This window comes from Prionailurus bengalensis, chromosome B2, assembly GCF_016509475.1.
Source record: "Prionailurus bengalensis isolate Pbe53 chromosome B2, Fcat_Pben_1.1_paternal_pri, whole genome shotgun sequence".
NCBI classification, from domain to species: Eukaryota; Metazoa; Chordata; class Mammalia; order Carnivora; family Felidae; genus Prionailurus; species Prionailurus bengalensis.
In genome coordinates, this window is record NC_057349.1 from 30,609,863 (window position 1) to 30,626,974 (window position 17,112).

The window sequence follows — 17,112 nt, forward strand, 5'->3', positions numbered from 1 at the left end:
TCTGGTCCTTTCTAATCTTTGTTGCTTTTGGTATTTATACACACGCGTGCACACGCGCACACACACACACACATATATATATATATATATATATATATATATATATAATTTTTTTTCATCTTTTCTCCCCTCATAATTTCTTGCAGGGCTGGTTGAGTGGTCACAAACTCCTCTAATATTTGTTTGTCTGAGAAACTTTTTATCTCTCCTTGTATTTTGAATGACAGCCTTGCTGGATAAAGAATTCTTGGCTGCATATTTTTCTGATTCAGCACACTGAATATATCCTGCCACTCCTTTCTGGCCTGCCAAGTTTCTGTGGATAGATCTGCTGCAAACCTGATCTGTCTTCCCTTGTAGGTTAGGAACTTTTTTCCCCTTTCTGCTTTCATGATTCTCTCCTTGCCTGAGTGAGAGGGACTCAGGATCGCCAAAGAAACTTGACCCCCTTCTTCATTCCAGAGAGATGCCTGATATTCCACTGCCTCTAGGGCACAGGTTGCTAGGTGGGTACAGCTCCAGAGCAATGGGCTTAGTCAGGCCCTGGGTGGTAGGTAGTTGAGACACTCTAATGTCTATGACACCCTTGTTTCCTAAGACTGTCCCTTCTCCCTACCCTCCCAAGCTCTCCTGTCTCCCTGAAGGAGAGTCCAAAGACCTTTTCCCTCAGGGGTGCTGGTTGTTAGGGGAGATACTCCATGGCAACAGGTCTTAGAGAGGCTTGAGGCCAGAGCTCTCAGAACTCTTAGGAGCCCAGACAGAGGCAGTGCCCTCCTTCCTGGTTCCCATGTTAAATATTGATGCGGCCCTATTCCCCTGGGCTAGAGCCTAGTGTCTTCCACCCCTACTTGGCAATGGTTATCAAGGGTGGAAGCTGCCTGGAGCCTGAGGTTGTGGTCACACTGTAACTTAGAGGCCTCCCCACCCCCAACCTGAAGTCAGGGTTTTAGGCTCACGTGCAGGCTGGAGGAGTCTCACAGTCGTAGCCATCAAACAGACACTCTGCAGAGTCACACTGTGGGTGGCACTGCCCATCCCGGAAGAGAAGCCAACACCGGGAGTGGGAAGGGCAGCCCTTCCAGGGGTCCAGGACCCCCAGGGAGCAGTCTCCCCCATCCCAATTTCCTCCAGGGCCACTGCAGCCAGCATCACAGGCCCCATCTCCACCTCTTCCCTCACATCCCTTTGCTCCAGGCCTCTGACACCGGGGCCCTGGAGAGCTGGGAAGGCAGGAGCATTGGAAGGCTGGGGACCCCAGCCCAGGGATCTCTGAGCAACTGCCATTGTGTAGGCATGGAGAAGGAGGGCCACAGCCATGAGGAGCAGGTGGGGTCAGGCAGTCAGGGCCCCCGTAGCCATTGAGGCAGGGACAGCGGGGTGGGAAGCCAGGCTTGGGGGAAGACAGACACAGGCCACCGTGGTGGCAGTGGTGGTGGCCACAGGAGGGGGCTCTGTGGTTGCAGGTGGGGCCCTCAAAACCCTGTGGAGAGGAGAGAGATGTTGGGGAAGGCCCTTGTATTATTCTTCCCACTCCCCCCCAAGCGAACTCTCGGGTTAAGATAACACAGATGGCCCTAGAATCTCATATCTGGAAGGGGCCTCAGAGAACATCAGGTTTATATCAAGTCATTTTATAGATGTTGAAACCATGGCCCATGTTTTTTTCACATAATGACATATTACACAGTGAAAATGGACGAACCACCGCTGTGTGCAACAACCTGGAAGACTAAACACTTAATAGAGTGGTATTAAATGAATATTATCTTAGTCCTTGGACATAGGGTGATAAACTCTCTTTCTCTGGAAGCAGAAGAGGATAGAGGAAGACATAAGTACATGTGAGTCATCATTACTGTTGTAATTCTTAGGTTAGGTTCCTGGGTATTATGTTGTAAGAATAATAAAAAGAAGGCTGTGCACAAACCAATGATGATAGTGTATCATGAACAAAGGCTTATGATTAACCTGATTTCATGCATCTGAGGTCCACGTGTGCGCGCACACACACACACGTAAAAGAACTTACCCAAGGTCGCCCAGCTTGACTCTGGGGCCTTACCTTAGGCAGTGCCAATGATTTCTGAAAATCCATTCATGCTAACACCTGATCCTGCCTGCCCCCCTGAACTGCTTCTGAGAGCCACTCATCGCCATTCACATGGGCTGGTTCTCGTCAATAATTCCCACTCCAGTGCTCCCTAGACTCCCCTCTAGGATCCCACTCAGGCATTCTCACCTGGCACCAGTGTTGGGGGAAACAGAGAAGACTGCTTTGTGGTTACTTACCTGGAGGCAGTGGCAGGTGAAACCCAGGGGTGGTCCTGCTGTTGTCTCACAAGACCCTCCGTTGGAGCAGGGCTGGCTCTGGCAAGGGTCTGTCTCCACTTCACACCACTGGCCTGTGGAGGGTGGGGTTAGATGTCATACACTACTTCAGTCATTGCCCCCTTCCTAGCTCATTACTGGGAACTGACCCAGTACTACCTGCACAGGAAGGGATCCTGGGGCATATTCCCTGGGGTGGGGAGGCAGGGGGATGGACATGATGACTAGGCTGCCTTGTTGGTGAGGGTTGTCAACTCAGCTGTGCCACAGAGATGCCTACACACACCTTCCCAGGCCTCACCCGTGTATCCAGGCAGACATTGGCAGTAGAAGGCATTGGCCAGAGAGTGGCAGGCTGCAGTGCCTGGGGGGTGGCAGGGCTGGTCCAGACACTCATCTACGTCCCCTTCACAGTGCAGCCCCACAAAACCTGGAGGGCAGGTGCAGTAGAAGCCTCCAGGTTTGGGGGTGCAGGTCCCATGGTTGTGACAGGGCTGGGATTGACAAGCGTTGGATTTCTTTGAGCAGTTCCATTGTAGCCTGGGGCACACTGCGGGCAAAGAGGGTCAGACAGGGAACCAATAATCCAGCCCATCTCAACAGTACAGGGGAGCCAGCTCAAGACATTCTGCCTAATCCCTTCCCTACCTTCCAGTTCAGAGTATCACTCAACTGATCATCCATCACAGCCCTGCGTAGCTTCACCCTTGTATCTCAACTCCATGCTATACCCTTGTTCAATAGTGGGCAATTTAACTGCTCCAGCAGTCCCAAACCATCTTATGATACAATGCTATGAAACATAGTTCTGTTTTTGGTAAGACCTCCCTCCCTCAATCACACGCCTGACAGCCAGGCTCTGCCATGCTTTCTTAATTAATTTGTAAGTGTTTATTGAATGCCTGCTTCGTGCCAGGCACTGTTGTAGGCACTAGGAACATGAAGAAAATTAGAACTCATCCCTGCTTCCATGACGTTCTCAGTAAACCAGAGAGACAGCTAGCATTTATTGCATGGTTTCTATACATAAGCTCATAAAACCCTCCCAACAAACTTGTATGTGAATTATCTCATTTGATTCTCACTTTACAGAAAAGGCAAATGATTCCTGGAAAGACTGCATGACTCGGCTAGCAGGTGGCAGAGCTGGGATTCAGTGCAAGTCTGTGACTTCATAACCAGTACCCTTAGCCATTTTCCAATTGTTTACCTTTCTGCTAGTGGGAGAAGGGTCATTGATGAGGTCTGTACCATGTGCTGAGTTCTTGCAAGAGGAAGGAGAGCATGTAAGAATGCAGTACCAGGCTTCAGAAAGGTGGAGCAAAAGGGAATTACAGAGAGCGTGAGGAGTGGCTGGAGGGCTGGGAGAAGCGGGTGAGGGGGTATCTTGGAGATATCAGAGGGAAGGAGTCTCAGGAAAGGGGAGGTAAAGCTGAGTGTTGGGTGAAGGGGTGTTGGCTACTAATTAGTACACTGCTTTTGTGTATGTTTGAAAATGGTCATAATAAAAAGTTAAAGAATAAAATTAAAAAGTTAAGGAGGATGGTTGGGGGATTTGCATCACACCTTTTATCCAAAGTCAGCCTTCTGAGTACAGGCGTCAGGCTGCTTGGACTTGAATCCCAGCTTTGCCTCTTCTGCTCAGTGATCTGAACCACCAGGGAGAGGCCCAAACCCAGTCTGGAGAGAAGTTAGGGACATTTCCCTGAGGAAGGCACCTCTTGAGCACCGTCCAGTAGAAGTGGGTGGGGAAGGACACTGGAGAGCCAGTATAAGGGGTGTGTAGGGAAGCCAACAGCAGCTGGAGCAGAGAGTAGGAGGGCGAGGGTGTGGGGACATGAGACCTAAGAAGCAGGCAAGGCTGGGTCACGCTGGCCTTAGATTTCACTATCAAAGAGCCACATTGTGCGCCTGGGTGGCACAGTCGGTTAAGCGTCCGACTTCAGCCAGGTCACGATCTTGCGGTCCATGAGTTCGAGCCCCGTGTCAGGCTCTGGGCTGATGGCTCAGAGCCTGGAGCCTGTTTCATATTCTGTGTCTCCCTCTCTCTGCTCCTCCCCTGTTCATGCTCTGTCTCTCTCTGTCCCAAATATAAATAAACGTTGAAAAAAAAAAAAACAACAAAACAAAGAGCCACAATGGGGCGCCTGGGTGGCTCAGTCAGTTGGGCGTCCGACTTAGGGTCAGGTCATGAGCTCGCGGTCTGTGAGTTCGAGCCCCGTGTCGGGTTCTGTGCTGACAGCTCAGAGCCTGGAGCCTGCTTTGGATTCTGTGTCTCCCTCGCTCTCTGCCCCTCCCCCGCTCATGCTCTGTCTCTCTCTGTCAAAAATAAATAAACATTAAAAAAAAAAATTTTTTTTTTTAAAAGAGGTGGGCAGCCACTGAAGGGTTTTAAGCAGGGGAGTGACAGGTCAGCTTAACGTTTTCATACAGCACCCTGGTAGTGGAGTAAAGGTTGAGTCTATAGGTGGACAAGTGGGGAGGCAGGGACGATAGGAGGGTGCTCCATGTGTCCGGGTGGAAGGCAGCAAAGGCCTAGACTGAGGCAGTGGGACAAAGGGTGAAGGAGGAAGGACAGAATTGAGAAAGATTTAGGAGGCCAAATGGCATGACTTGGTGGTTGGTTGGGTATGTGGGTAAAGGAAAGGGAAATGAATACATCACTACACGCCTCCTCAACTACTTTTCCCACATCCACCCACGCTTGTCTCCCCTACTGCTCTCCTCTAGACCGGCTTACCTGGCAGAGATACCCAGTGGGCTGGGCCATGCACGTGGCCCCATGTTGGCAGGGCCTGGACTCACATGGGTTCACCCTGTCCTGACATACGCTGCCTTGGAATCCAGGGGGGCAGTGGCAGAAATAGGAGGAGCCACTGTCGATGCAGAGACCTCCATTCTGGCACAGGGAAGAAACTTCTGTGCCTGAGAAGAAAGGCAAACAGGGATAGATAAAGCTAAGTTAGGTTCTCAGGGGCCCCAGACACAGAGCAGAGAGGCTCATGGGGATCACTGACATTCCTGGGGTGGGTGGAGGCCACTTGGAGCCTGAGGAGTCAATAAATTCTGGTGCTGAAGAGATTAAGACATCAAGATCCCCCTCCTGCCTGTTCTGCCAGAATGGAGAGAGATACCTCTTGTTAAACTTATTAGAGCATTATAAGCAACTGTATTCTTGGCTTAAAACAAGTCTGAAGGAAGAAAGAACTCAGTGGAAACTTTAGGTGCCTAAGTCTGTCCCCTGAATTGGCATCCTGTGATGTTCTCTCACTGTGATTCCCATCCCCTAACCCCACAGTAGTCTCTTTCCTGAGTTCTGCTCATATTAAACTCATTGGAATGAGGGGGCGGTATTCTTTCACAAGGGGGTTGGCATAACATGAAAATGATTGGGAGCAGCAGCTTAGTGAAGTTGGGTTAAGTGTGATCCATTCTAGCTGAGTTATGATAGTGACAGAGTTGAGTTGCTTCACATGGAGTTATGTCTCAGTGGTTGTGATAAACTGGAGTCTTGTGGTCTGGGTTGAGTTGGTGGTGTTGCTTGAGTTGCTTTGAGCATGGTGATAGGAGGGCTGAGCTATAGAATCAGCGGTAGTGGTTGGTCTGTGTTACTTTGACTCTTAGTTGGTTGTTTTGGTCAAAGGTTGTATGTGGGTGCCCTTAGGGATCGGGTAGAGAGGGACATCTTTTCTCTCTTCATCTGTTCCCCAGTTGGTCCTTGGGTTAGTACCTTGGCTCAGAGCGGCCTTCTGGCAAGAGGACAGCAGAAGGGAGCAAAAGGGGTCTAGGGGTCTTTGCTCACTTGTCTGCACAGCTAGGACGGGTCCTTCCCTCACAGCGTGGGCCTTGAAAGCCCGCAGCACAGAGGCAGGAGGAGGTGCCAGGCCTGTTCACACAGGTACCCCATTGAGGCACGGGGCTGGAGAGAGGAGGCTGTGAGGGGTTGGGTTCCTTACCCATACCTGGCCTGTGACCTTAGTCACACCCCGCACAGGACATACACGCACTCCCTGCTGCCCCCATCAAAACTGCAGCTCGTGGTGGCCAGTTGATTTTTATCAGACGGCACCAACACACCCTGACCAGTTCCTCCATCCACCTGTGGCCCAGCCCCAGAACATGGTAGGGACTCACCAGAGGCACAGTGGTCAGTGCTTGTCTGGCAGCAGGGCCCAGTGTGGCTCCGAGGGCAGGTGCAGGAATAGCCCCCAGGGCTGGGGCTACAGGAGCCACGGTTGAGACAGGGCCCTGAGTGACAAGCCGCTAGCTCCTCGCTGCAGGTGGGGCCTGAGGGAAATGAGTGGGGTCTGAGAAAGGGCATCCTCTTCTCTCTGTCTTCCTCCACTTATCTCCCCTTCCTTTTCCTCATCCCCATCCCTTTTGTCTTCCATCCAACCTCTTTTCTTTTCTTACCACCTCCTGCATATCGCCTGTGGTCCCTGCAGCACATGCCCAGTTCTCCTTGGTGGTGTCCAAAACCCAGAGGCCTTGGACACATGCCTCTACTGGTCTTGCTCTTGATTAGAGGTGGCCAGCCCAGAATGTCTGTGGTTTGGGAAGGGCCTCACCTGTGTAGCCTGTGGGGCAGGTACAGTTGTAGCCCGAGGGCTGGGGGTGGCAGGTCCCCCCATGCGCACAGGGCGTGGAGATGCAGCCCCCTAGCTCTGCTTCACATTCTGGTCCTGTCCATCCCACATCACACACACATGAGGATCTGGTCATAACGAGAAAAAGAAGAGTGTTTGTCTTCTTCTGGTGATTTTTTCTTCTCCCCTCCCCACTCCTCATCATTGGTTAGACCCTATGACTTTCTTTTTTTTTTCTTTTTAATGTTTATTTTTGAGAGAGAGAGAGAGAGAGAGAGAGAGAGGGACAGGGTGTGAGTGGGGAGGGGCAGAGAGAGAGGAAGATACAGAATTTGAGGCAGGCTCCAGGCTCTGAGCTGTCAGCCGTGAGATCACAACTTGAGCCGAAGTCAGATGCTTAACTGACTGAGCCATCCAGGCACCTCTTCTGTTTTTAAGTAGGCTTCACGCCCATTCCGGAGTCCAATCCAGCCTGGAGCCCAACGTGGGACCTGAACTCACCACCCTGAGATCACATCCTGAGCTGAGGTCAAGAGTTCGACATTGAACCAACTGAGCCACCCAGCCCCCTGATCTCTTCTTTTTTTTGGCCCTGAGACTCTGGTCCCCTTCTTCAGTGGCTCTGTTCTCAGCATTGTCCCCCTTCCATACCTGCCTCCTGCTTGTTTTCTCCCACTATATGTATGAATATGTATATACATTTCTTCTATAATTTGTTTGTTATCTGTCTTTCCTCATTAGAATGAGAGCTCCATGAGAACAGACACTTTGTCTCTTTTGTTCTGTGCTATTCCTCCAGGGCCTGGAAAAGATCCACACATAGTAGATGTTCAATATTTGTCTAATGTATGATTTTTTTTTCAAATTTTTCAATTTTTTATTTTTGAGAGAGAGAGAGAGAGAGAGAGACAGAGTGAGAGTGGGAGAAGGGCAGAGAGAGAGAGGGAGACACAGAATCTGAAGCAGGCTCCAGGCTCCGAGCTGTCAGCACAGCTTGGACGCGGGGCCTGAACTCATGAACTGTGAGATCATGACCTGAGCCGAAGTCGGACGCTCCAGGACTGAACCACCCAGGTACCCCTCTAATGTATGATTAATTGGCCCTGCGATTTCATGTTTTTCTTCCTGTTCTGACCCTCTAGCCCTCTGTTTCTCCTGTTATTTATGAACTCTCCCCTCACGGGATAGCACTCACTAGTGGATCCCTCACCTTGGCTTTGACCTCAGAACTTGGCCATTTCCTTCTTCTTCCCTATTGGTCATTTCTTGCAGACTCACCCCTCCCTGGTTGTCTCCCCCTGGCCTAGCTGAGGAGGACCCAGAGGACAGTGGAAGGTTACCTCTGGCAGTGTCCGTGGTGGCAGGTGCAGTTGTCCTCAACGGGGGCACAGCCAGGGCTTCCGTCAGGGCAGAGGCAGTGGGCCTTGTCTTCTTGATCTTGGCATTTTTGCTTGGGCTGGCACAGGTTGGGGGCACACAGGGGAAGCTCACAGAGATGACCTGGGGTGGGGAGATGGGTCACAGGGAAAACAGAGTCCCTCTATGTCCTTGATGGGGCCAAAGCCACTTTTTACATATGACTTGCTCACTCCCCAAGAACCTGTCCTTCAGTGGCTCCCTGTTGCCTCAGGATACTGTCTACCTTCCTCAGAATGGCACACAGGGTCCTGCATGGCAAAATTCACAATGCAGTTACCTGCAGCTAAAACATGTAATCATTCTGTCTTGACAAACTCCTACTCATTCTTCCAGACTCAGCTCAGCCATTACCTCCTCATGAAGCCTTCTCATCTCTAGTCTGGTTGGCTGGTCCTTTGTGCTCTTACAGAATCCTGTGCAGTCTCTCTCAGAGCACCTGTGGCTAAAACCAACAGGAGACTTCTTGGTTTCTCTGCACTAGATTTAAAGCCACTTGAGGAGAGCAGGTCTCTTACCAACTTGTGTCTGTGTCTGGCTGTGCATAGTAGGCACTTAATACATTCTAAATAAGGAAATGAATGGCTTCCTCTTGAACCCCATCCTGTTTCTGAGCCCTAATCATACCATTCATGTTGGGCCCAGTAGGGCCCTGTAAATAACACCTGCTGTCAGCCTGAGGTTGTGCAAACTTTGCATTGAATAATTTGAAGGGGTTCCATTCTCATTCTCTTTTTACAGTCCAACCCTTGAATATCCAGCAATGACCTCTGCTCCACCCCTAATGGACTCAACTATCCTGCCAGTCTAACACCTCCCCTGCTTACCTGTGAAGCCAGAGGGGCAGAGGCAAAAGAAGGCTCCTGGGAGATCCAGGCAGCTTGCTCCAGTGGGGCATGGGCCACTCAGACACTCATCCACCTCGGCCTGACAGTGAGGGCCTTCAAAGCCTATGGCACAGCAGGAGGGTCAGGGACCTGCAGGGGAGTCTGCACTTGGCCCCCACTCTTCCCTCCAGTGTTTGAGCACTGGTCTACCTGGAAGACACTCGCAATGGAATGATCCAGGCTGGTCCTGGCACTGCCCACCGTTGGCACAGGGAGAGCTTCCACACTCATCGATGTCCTCCTCACACCGGGAGCCAGTGAATCCTGGGGAGCAGGGAGTAAGTGGGGAGAGATGGTAAAGGTTATCTTTCGTTTCCTTTCGTTTCCTTTCCTCTCCTCCCCTCCCCTCCCCTCCCCTCCCCTCTCCTCTCCTCTCCTCTCCTTTCCTTCTTTTTCTTTCTTTTGTGACTTTGGACTCATCAGGGAGTTTGTTACAAATATTTGTGACTGAGATGTACAGGTATGATTTCATGGATTCAAACAAGAAATTTAGAGCTAATGCGGATATTTAACCTTCTATTTACACAGACAGAAATATCATTGCTATGAATTGCAGTGAAGAGAATCTTGTTTCAAATGGCTTGGTTTGGAGGTTCATCTGCACGTATCATTATATAATGAAGGTACCAATCTGGGGGCTTCTCAAAGAGTGATTTGTATTTCAGAACATAACAGCATATCTTAGTAACTTCATTCTTTATATAAAGAAGGTATAACTGGCTGTGTGTGTGAATGGTGAAAATAAAGCATAAATGCAAGTCGTGGCCCCTCCCCTCAGCAGGAAAAGTGAACCTGGGGGGCTTCCCAGAGAAGACACCTGGGGCAGGTGGAGGTGACAGGAGGATGATGTTCAGCACCTGCCAGTTGTGTGACTTTGGGCAAGTTACTCAAGCTGTCTAGGCTGCAGTGTCCTCTTCTGTAAAAGGGGAATAATAGAACCTACCTTATGGTGTCATTGAAAGGATTAAATGAGGTAATGCCTGAAAAGTACACAGCCAAGTGCCTGGCCTGGAGCAAATATTCAAGAAACATCTGTTATCATCACATCAGGGAACCGAGGGATCGATAATGGTGGAGAAGGAAGGCCGGGGGCAGTTTTCCCTGCATCCAGGGTGAGCAGTGCCAAGACCAGCCTGGGTTCCCCACGAGCCAGAAAGGACGATTTGGGTAATTTGGCAGGACAGAGATAAAGGTGGATGAGTACGTGAGGAAGGTTTGGGATGTAACAGAAGAGAGTTGGGGGAGCAGAGGAGTTGGGAGAAATGGGAGCCTCGTTGGCCAAGCCAGGGTGAACTTCCAAAGGTTTGGGATTGCCGGGCCTGCACTGTGGTTCAGGGGGCTGGGCTGAAGGACTGGAGTGGAATCTGTACTCACCAGGCAGGCAGACACACAGGAAGCCGTTGAGGAGGTCCTGGCAGTCAGCCTGGTTCAGGCAAGGAGCAGAGGCACAGTCGTCTGTCTCCACCTCACAGAGCTGCCCTTCTAAGCCTGGGACATGGAGATGTGGTGCAGGCTGAGCCCTGCCCGGGCTGCTCACCCCTTCTGCCCAGGAGGACCAGGGTTCTAGAACCCTCCCAGGGTGCTGTGTGCCTGAAGGTTGGGGCGACGAGCCTGCGGTCCTGCTGCTCTGCTGTGTGTGGCTCTGCCCCCTTTAAATGTGAAAGCTCAGGGAGCAAGGCACCTGCTGGGACCCGAGGGGGCAGCAAGGAAGTACCTTTGGGGGCCATTCTCTGTGCCCAGACAGCAGGCTCACTGGGCTGGGCTAATGAGCCTGGAGGTCCTCAAGGTCAAATGAAACAAATGGGCATCTGCTTGGAGGTGAGTCATGCCTCTTGTTCTACCCCAGCAGGCTCTGTGCCAGGGAGACCAGGAGTCCCCAAGGGGGGGTACTTGAAGGGCATTTGGGTAGCTTGTTGGTCACATATTTGTCCTGTATCTTTGGGCTTGTCCTGGTACCCGCAGTCTCACCCCGAACTGAAGCTGGATCAGCCTCTGGACCTCGGCTGCCTCCCACTTCTTGCCTGGGGATTCTGCCTCTGAAGTTCCTTGGTATCTATGACCTTGTCCCTTGGATGACTGCATGGTTTTCTCAGCTTTTTTCCTTGGATGCTGCTCAGTTTAGGAAGGCTGTTTGGTGTAGTGGTTAAATCTACTGAAGCCCTGGGTTTGAATCCCGGCCATGCCACTTACTGGCTGGACAACTCACTTAATCTCTCTGTGTCTGTTTCTTGTAAAATGGGCACAGTAACAATACTGACCTTAGAGGGTTCTTGCCAAGATGACAAAATGCATGTAAGATGTTCAGGTGGTACTTGGCAGAAAGTAAGCTATTATTTTTTTGGTTTCATTCAGCTTCCTGATATCGGGTTGGTCACTATACCCCTGGGGAGACCTGTCTCCCTTAAAAGTAACTTGGAGGTAGGTGCAGCCTTGTGGCACTTTTTTTTTCCTATTGTACCAAATTCAAGCATATAGGCCCTTTGGGGGTTTAAGCATTTACTCAATCTCTACAGGGGAGAGTTTCTGTGATTAGGAGGAACATTCTGAGTTGGCATGAGCCGAGGCTGCTGCTGTTCTGCTCTTCCTTGATGGGCCTCTGTGTACAGTGGACCAGGCTGCACACTTTACAATGACTATGAAGTGAATGCTCTCCTCTCACCCCCAGAGTTGAGCAGTGTACAACCTCAGTACCATCTGTGGCTGCCCTTCTCCTAGAGGCCATGGGTTTCCCAGAGTGTTCATCATGGGTGGGGAGATGAGAAAGAGGTATTCTTTGATAGCTGATCCCAACTGGCCTGGGGCTATCTATGTTCTGGAGGGGTCATGCCTAGTGGGTTCAGGATTAGTCCCCTGTGTCCTCTACTCAGGGCCCTATCCATCTAGTACCTGGTGGGCAGAGGCAGTGGAAGGTGGCAAGCAGGTCCAGGCAGGTGCTGCCTAGATGGCAGGGCTGGGACAGGCACTCATTGTGACCAGCCTCGCAGCGGGAGCCCGTGTAGCCAGGGGGACAGAGGCAGTCAAAGGAGCCAGGGGTTTTGAGGCAAGAGCCGCCGTGTTCACAGGGACTGGGGCCTTGCTGGGCTAGGAGGAGAGGGGTCAGAAGTTCACAGGGGCCCAGGGCAGAAGGTCAAGGAGGCCAGACTGCCAGGGAAGGCATGAGGGCCTGCTTGTGGCAGAATGAACACATCGGAGAAAGGGCTGGTGTCTTTAACACAGACGAGGACTAAGTGGGGCCCGGAGGGCTAAGCACTGGTGAGAAGACCGTGTAGGGAAGAATTGCCAAATCTGGACAAAATTGGGAAAAAAGAGATGATTGTATTTTTAATTTGAAAAACAATTTGCAGAGGCTGTTTGGGACTCAGAGAGGATCTGATGTGGGGGTGCCTTACCCATCTGACACTCGTCCAGGTCCTGGTGGCAGGTGGGCCCCGAGTAGCCAGGCTGACACAGGCAGAGTGGAGAGCCTGTCAGGGGATTGGTGCTGCACTGGGCTTCCCCGTGGCATGGCTGGCTCAGGCACATGTCCTCCATGTGGCACAGGAGTCCTGGAGGGCAGGATGGGCATGAGGCTCTTGGGCCGCTTGAGGATCCCAGCTGTCCCCCTTATGCTTCTGTCACTTGCCATCCTCACGGCCATGTCCCCGAGCCCTCTGTCACACCTGTGCGGCCAGGTGGGCAAAGGCAGGAGAAGGAGCCCACACGATCGAAGCAGGTGGATCCCGGGGCACAGGTGGCAGCAACACAGTCGTCTAGGTTCTCTTCACAGCCTGTGCTTCCCCAGCCGCTCACACACACACAATGGAAGCTGCCAGCTGAGTTCTGGCAGGTACCCCCATTTAGGCAGCGAGGGGGACCCTGAGCCTCACATTCATCCACATCTTCGGAGCAATCCCAGCCTGTGGGGGATGGGATGGGAAGGGGACAAAGGCTGGAGTTGGGAGCCCTGTGAGGAGGGGAGGCTAGGGGCTGATCATATGGGCCACGGGTGCCATGGACTTGGCTTAAAGGACTCACCTGTCTAGGCCTCTGGGCAGAGGCACGTGTAGGTGCTCAGCCCATCCAGGCAAGTGCCCCCGTTCTGACACTGGTGCCCAGCACAGTCATCTGGATTCACCTCACAGCTCGGGCCTCTGAAACCTGACAGAGTCATGGGATTAGCGAAGGGAAGGGGACCTCCCTGCCCCGAGAGAGGGGTGGCAGACGTGAGGACGCACCTTGGGGGCAGAGGCAGAGGTGGAGGGTGGAGTCTCTCCCTGGAACCAGGTGACAGGTGCCCCCATTGGGACAGCCCGTAGGGGGGCAGGGTCCTGGCTGGAGCTCACAGCGTGGACCCTCCTGCCCAGTGGGGCAGTGACACCAGAAAGATCCCAAGGTGTTATGGCAGGAAGTGCCTTTGGGGCAGGGCCCTGGGTCCAGGAAACACTCATTGATATGTTCGCAGGCATGACCCTCGAAGCCAGGTGGGCAGCGGCACTGGTCTGGGGGTATGTGGCCAGACACACCCCTCCATTGACGCAGGGATTGGCTGAGCAGAAGTCCCGAAGCTGGCACTGCTCACCTGAGGCAGAGGACAGAGGGCGTTGTTCAATCCCCGCCCCCTGCTCCGCTGGGAGAATCCAGCTCTCAGTCTGGATTATCTGTGTCTGATTTTCATGTTGCCTTCTCTTTGTTCCCATACGCTTTTTGCCCTGCTCCACCACCCCTTGCCTCAGTTTTGGCATTCTGGAAAATGGGAGCTGTCGTTGTTGGTGGGAGTATTGCAGGCTGGCCCTGCTGAGCAGACCTGAGACACGGTGTCCTTCCAAATTTGGTGGCCTTTCCGTGGTGGGGGGAGGAGAAAAGCAGCTGGCCTCCAGACTCGGCACCTTGCTGTGCCACCACCGCTGTGTGCCCTCAGGTGTGTCTGGCCTCCCTTGTCTGGATTTCCTAATCTTTAGGTGGGTACAGTGTTGCAGATAATGATAAGGAGACAGACGTCTCGTCTGTTCCCCCCAGTGGCAACGGCGGTGGTGGCGGCTGGCACTGGGCTAAGTGACCACCTCCTGAACATCACTCCCTTTCCTCCTCTCGACAATGTTATGAAGTGTGGACATCAGCTGGCAACTGAGGATGCAGAGAGCTTAACTACCTGATGCAAGGGCGCGCGTCTCATCGGTGGCAGAGCTGGCACTGGACACGTGGGCCGCTGCTTGAAGCACAAGGCCAGGCAAGTTGCCATTGGCAGTCCTCCTTGTTGTCACACCACGAGAGGCTGGTCTCCCACCCCCAAATCCTCAGAATTACCCAGGCACTCAAACTATCTCCATGCCTGGGCCCACCCCAGACCCACTAAAGCAGCCTTTCTGGGACGTGGGCACCAGTATGTTGCAGGCTTTCCAGGTGATTGCTGTGCCTTGCCACGTTTGAGAAGCCTTGCTCTTCTAGTCCATCCCTCACAGATCACTTTCCTCCCGTGTGGTCTTCACTGCCCTGTCCAGTCCCCTCCCTCCTGGTAGATCAGAGGAGCCTTCCTCTCCAGGGGCTCTCACTTCTGTCCCATAAGCCTGACTGCTTCCCCGGGCTAGGACACCCTTCCCACCAGGGGTCCCATACCCTCGCCCCAGGGTTGCACCCCTCTTCCTTGCCTTGATACCCGTTCCTCTCTCTGGGTCAGATCCCTTCCACCCCCATTACACCTCCCACCACCACAGTCTTTCCAGGTGCTGTTATGGGCTCCTACTAGGAAGGTTAAAGGCCAGATGCCCATTATGCAGAATCTAGGAGGTTCCCCTCTCCCTGCCTTGTGCTAGGCATTAACCCTCTAGCTACTGGGTCGAGGGCCAGGCTGGGGCACTAAGGGGCTATGGCAGTAGCCATTTACTAACGGGTTGGAAAACACTTCAACGTTTTAACCATTGGTACAGCCATGCTGGTGAATGTGGCTCGGGTCAATGGTCAGCAAGAGGGCTTGTTGACTCTCACAGCCTCTGTCCTCAAAGGAGCTGGCTGTTTTGCAGACTCCAGTTCCATCTTTCCCACCCCACTTCCCAGTCCAGTGTTCCTGGCTGTCCCGTCCTCCCCACCACTGCAGCGCTCACCTGTCCATCCAGGCAGACAGGAACATCGTGGGCGGCCTGAGGCCTGGATATGGCAGCGGCCCATTTTGGAACAGAAGGAAGAACAGGGGTCCTTGAGTTGGGCCTGGCACCTGTGGCCAGTGAAGCCAGAGGGGCAGGTGCAGGAGAAGCTGGGGGCCAAGGGAGAGGGAAGGCTGGGGGAGCCTGGGAGGGCGGGAAGCAGAGCTTGGCAGCTGCCCCCATTCTGGCAGAGCTGGCCATCCTGGCAGGGGTCAGGAAACTGGCATGTCTCACCCAGGAAGCCAGGGGCACACCTGAGCAGGGGAGGAGAGTGGAAAACTTAAGTCACTGGGTCCTCTTTGCCTTCTCTGCCACCTCCCTTCCTTTGCCTTCATTTGTTTCCCTTTAGTGCCTTTACCTCCTCCCTTTCTCCTTCCTTCCCAGTCCCTCCTCCCCAGCTCTCCCTCCCCATTTCTGGTCTCCCACTCCCAGGAGACACACTCACTGGCAGCTCCCTTGTCCCTGAGATAGGCTCAGGCAGTGTGCCTCTGTTGGCACAGGGTTCTGGGAAGTCCCCACACCGAAGCACTAGGGATGGAGATGAGGAAGGCATAGGAGTGGGGAGCGCTGCGCTCCCAGATTTCTCTGGGTGCTTTGCTGCCTGCAGCAGCCCCACACGTGCTCTCAGCCACCACCACTTCTGCACTTGCCTGATCCCTACCAGAGTGGTGCTCTTGCCCTCGCATCGCCCCGCCCCCATCCCAGGCCTAGGGATCCTCTCAGTTCCTAATCCCCACCCCCTTTCCTGTTTATTATCCAGCCTTCCAAGTCCAGCCTCAGGCTCCATCCCTTGGAATGGAGACAACAGGGCTCAGGAGGGGGGCCCAGGGGACTCCTGGAAGGTGAATGGCTGAGACATTGAAGGGATTTCCTCCCGGAAGGGCCCAGCATTGAGCCATCCGGGGGGTGGGGACAGCTGGGCCTGGAAAGGGACTTGGTCAGCCCTTGACCTTCCCATGTCTCCATCTCCTGCTTTTTTCTCATCGCCTTCCCTAGCAGGTGGCCAGCCTTTTTCCCTCTTTACCTCCTAAATGTGATTGCAAGAGCCTGCTGTCCGCCAGCACTAAGGCCAACTGGGTTCTCCCTGAGGCGGGCACCCTCCCACCCATTCCCCAGACAGTCACCGCCCCTGGCACAGGCCCCAAAGCCTTGGTTTGTGCAGCTGCAGCAGCAGAGTCTTCTCTCCCTGCGTTTGGGGGGTGATGGTGGTGAGATTCTCTTCCACCCGGTGTCCTCTCAAAGCATGGGGCTTGGCCCTCCGCCCCCAACCCATCAACACCCTCTTAAGGAAGATGGGTCCCGTCACCTCTCCTACCCCATGCCTCACCTCTGGTCTTGACGACTGAGTGACACAGCAGCAGCAGCAGCAGTGAAGGGGGCTGCATTCCAGAGCACCGCCCCACACCCAGATCCTCTGCCTCCTCAGGCAAGGACCCTCAGAGCCCTCACGAAGGCAGGAGCCACCTCCTCTGCTCCCACGGCCCCTTCCTCCTCCTCTGCCCACTGCAAGCCTTACGTCTGAGCTGTTTCCTGAGTCACACAATGTCCTGGACACCCTAATGATGGGAGGGGGAGGAGTGGAACAACATTGAGGGGGATGAGGGAGGGGCCTTCTGTCCCTGACAACCCCTGGGGAGAGGGGGGAGTGGGATGGTGTGGCAGGTGAACAGGACGGGAGCACCGGGGGGGGGGGGTGTGTGTGTGTGGTGGGGGAGGGGGGGGTTCTGGGTTCAGTCCCAGCCCTTCTGTTGTTGGGTGGTCTCCCCTTTCTAGAGATGA

At 53.4% G+C, this 17,112-nt stretch overlaps 1 protein-coding gene across 1 annotated transcript; it reads right to left on the minus strand.

The window, feature by feature from the left end:
- Positions 1-899: 899 nt before the first annotated feature.
- Positions 900-16,805, minus strand: LOC122489360 (neurogenic locus notch homolog protein 4-like). The gene is given in 24 exon segments (XM_043591078.1): positions 900-1,480; positions 2,290-2,402; positions 2,630-2,860; positions 2,863-2,878; positions 5,069-5,253; positions 6,059-6,129; positions 6,131-6,233; positions 6,236-6,247; positions 6,463-6,615; positions 6,897-7,042; positions 8,255-8,414; positions 9,158-9,280; positions 9,368-9,481; positions 10,592-10,705; positions 12,104-12,298; positions 12,607-12,762; positions 12,877-13,113; positions 13,232-13,354; positions 13,432-13,695; positions 13,698-13,775; positions 15,295-15,587; positions 15,779-15,813; positions 15,815-15,861; positions 16,661-16,805. Coding segments are annotated over 24 exon segments (3,555 nt in total). The 5' UTR covers positions 16,719-16,805; the 3' UTR covers positions 900-952.
- Positions 16,806-17,112: the final 307 nt, after the last annotated feature.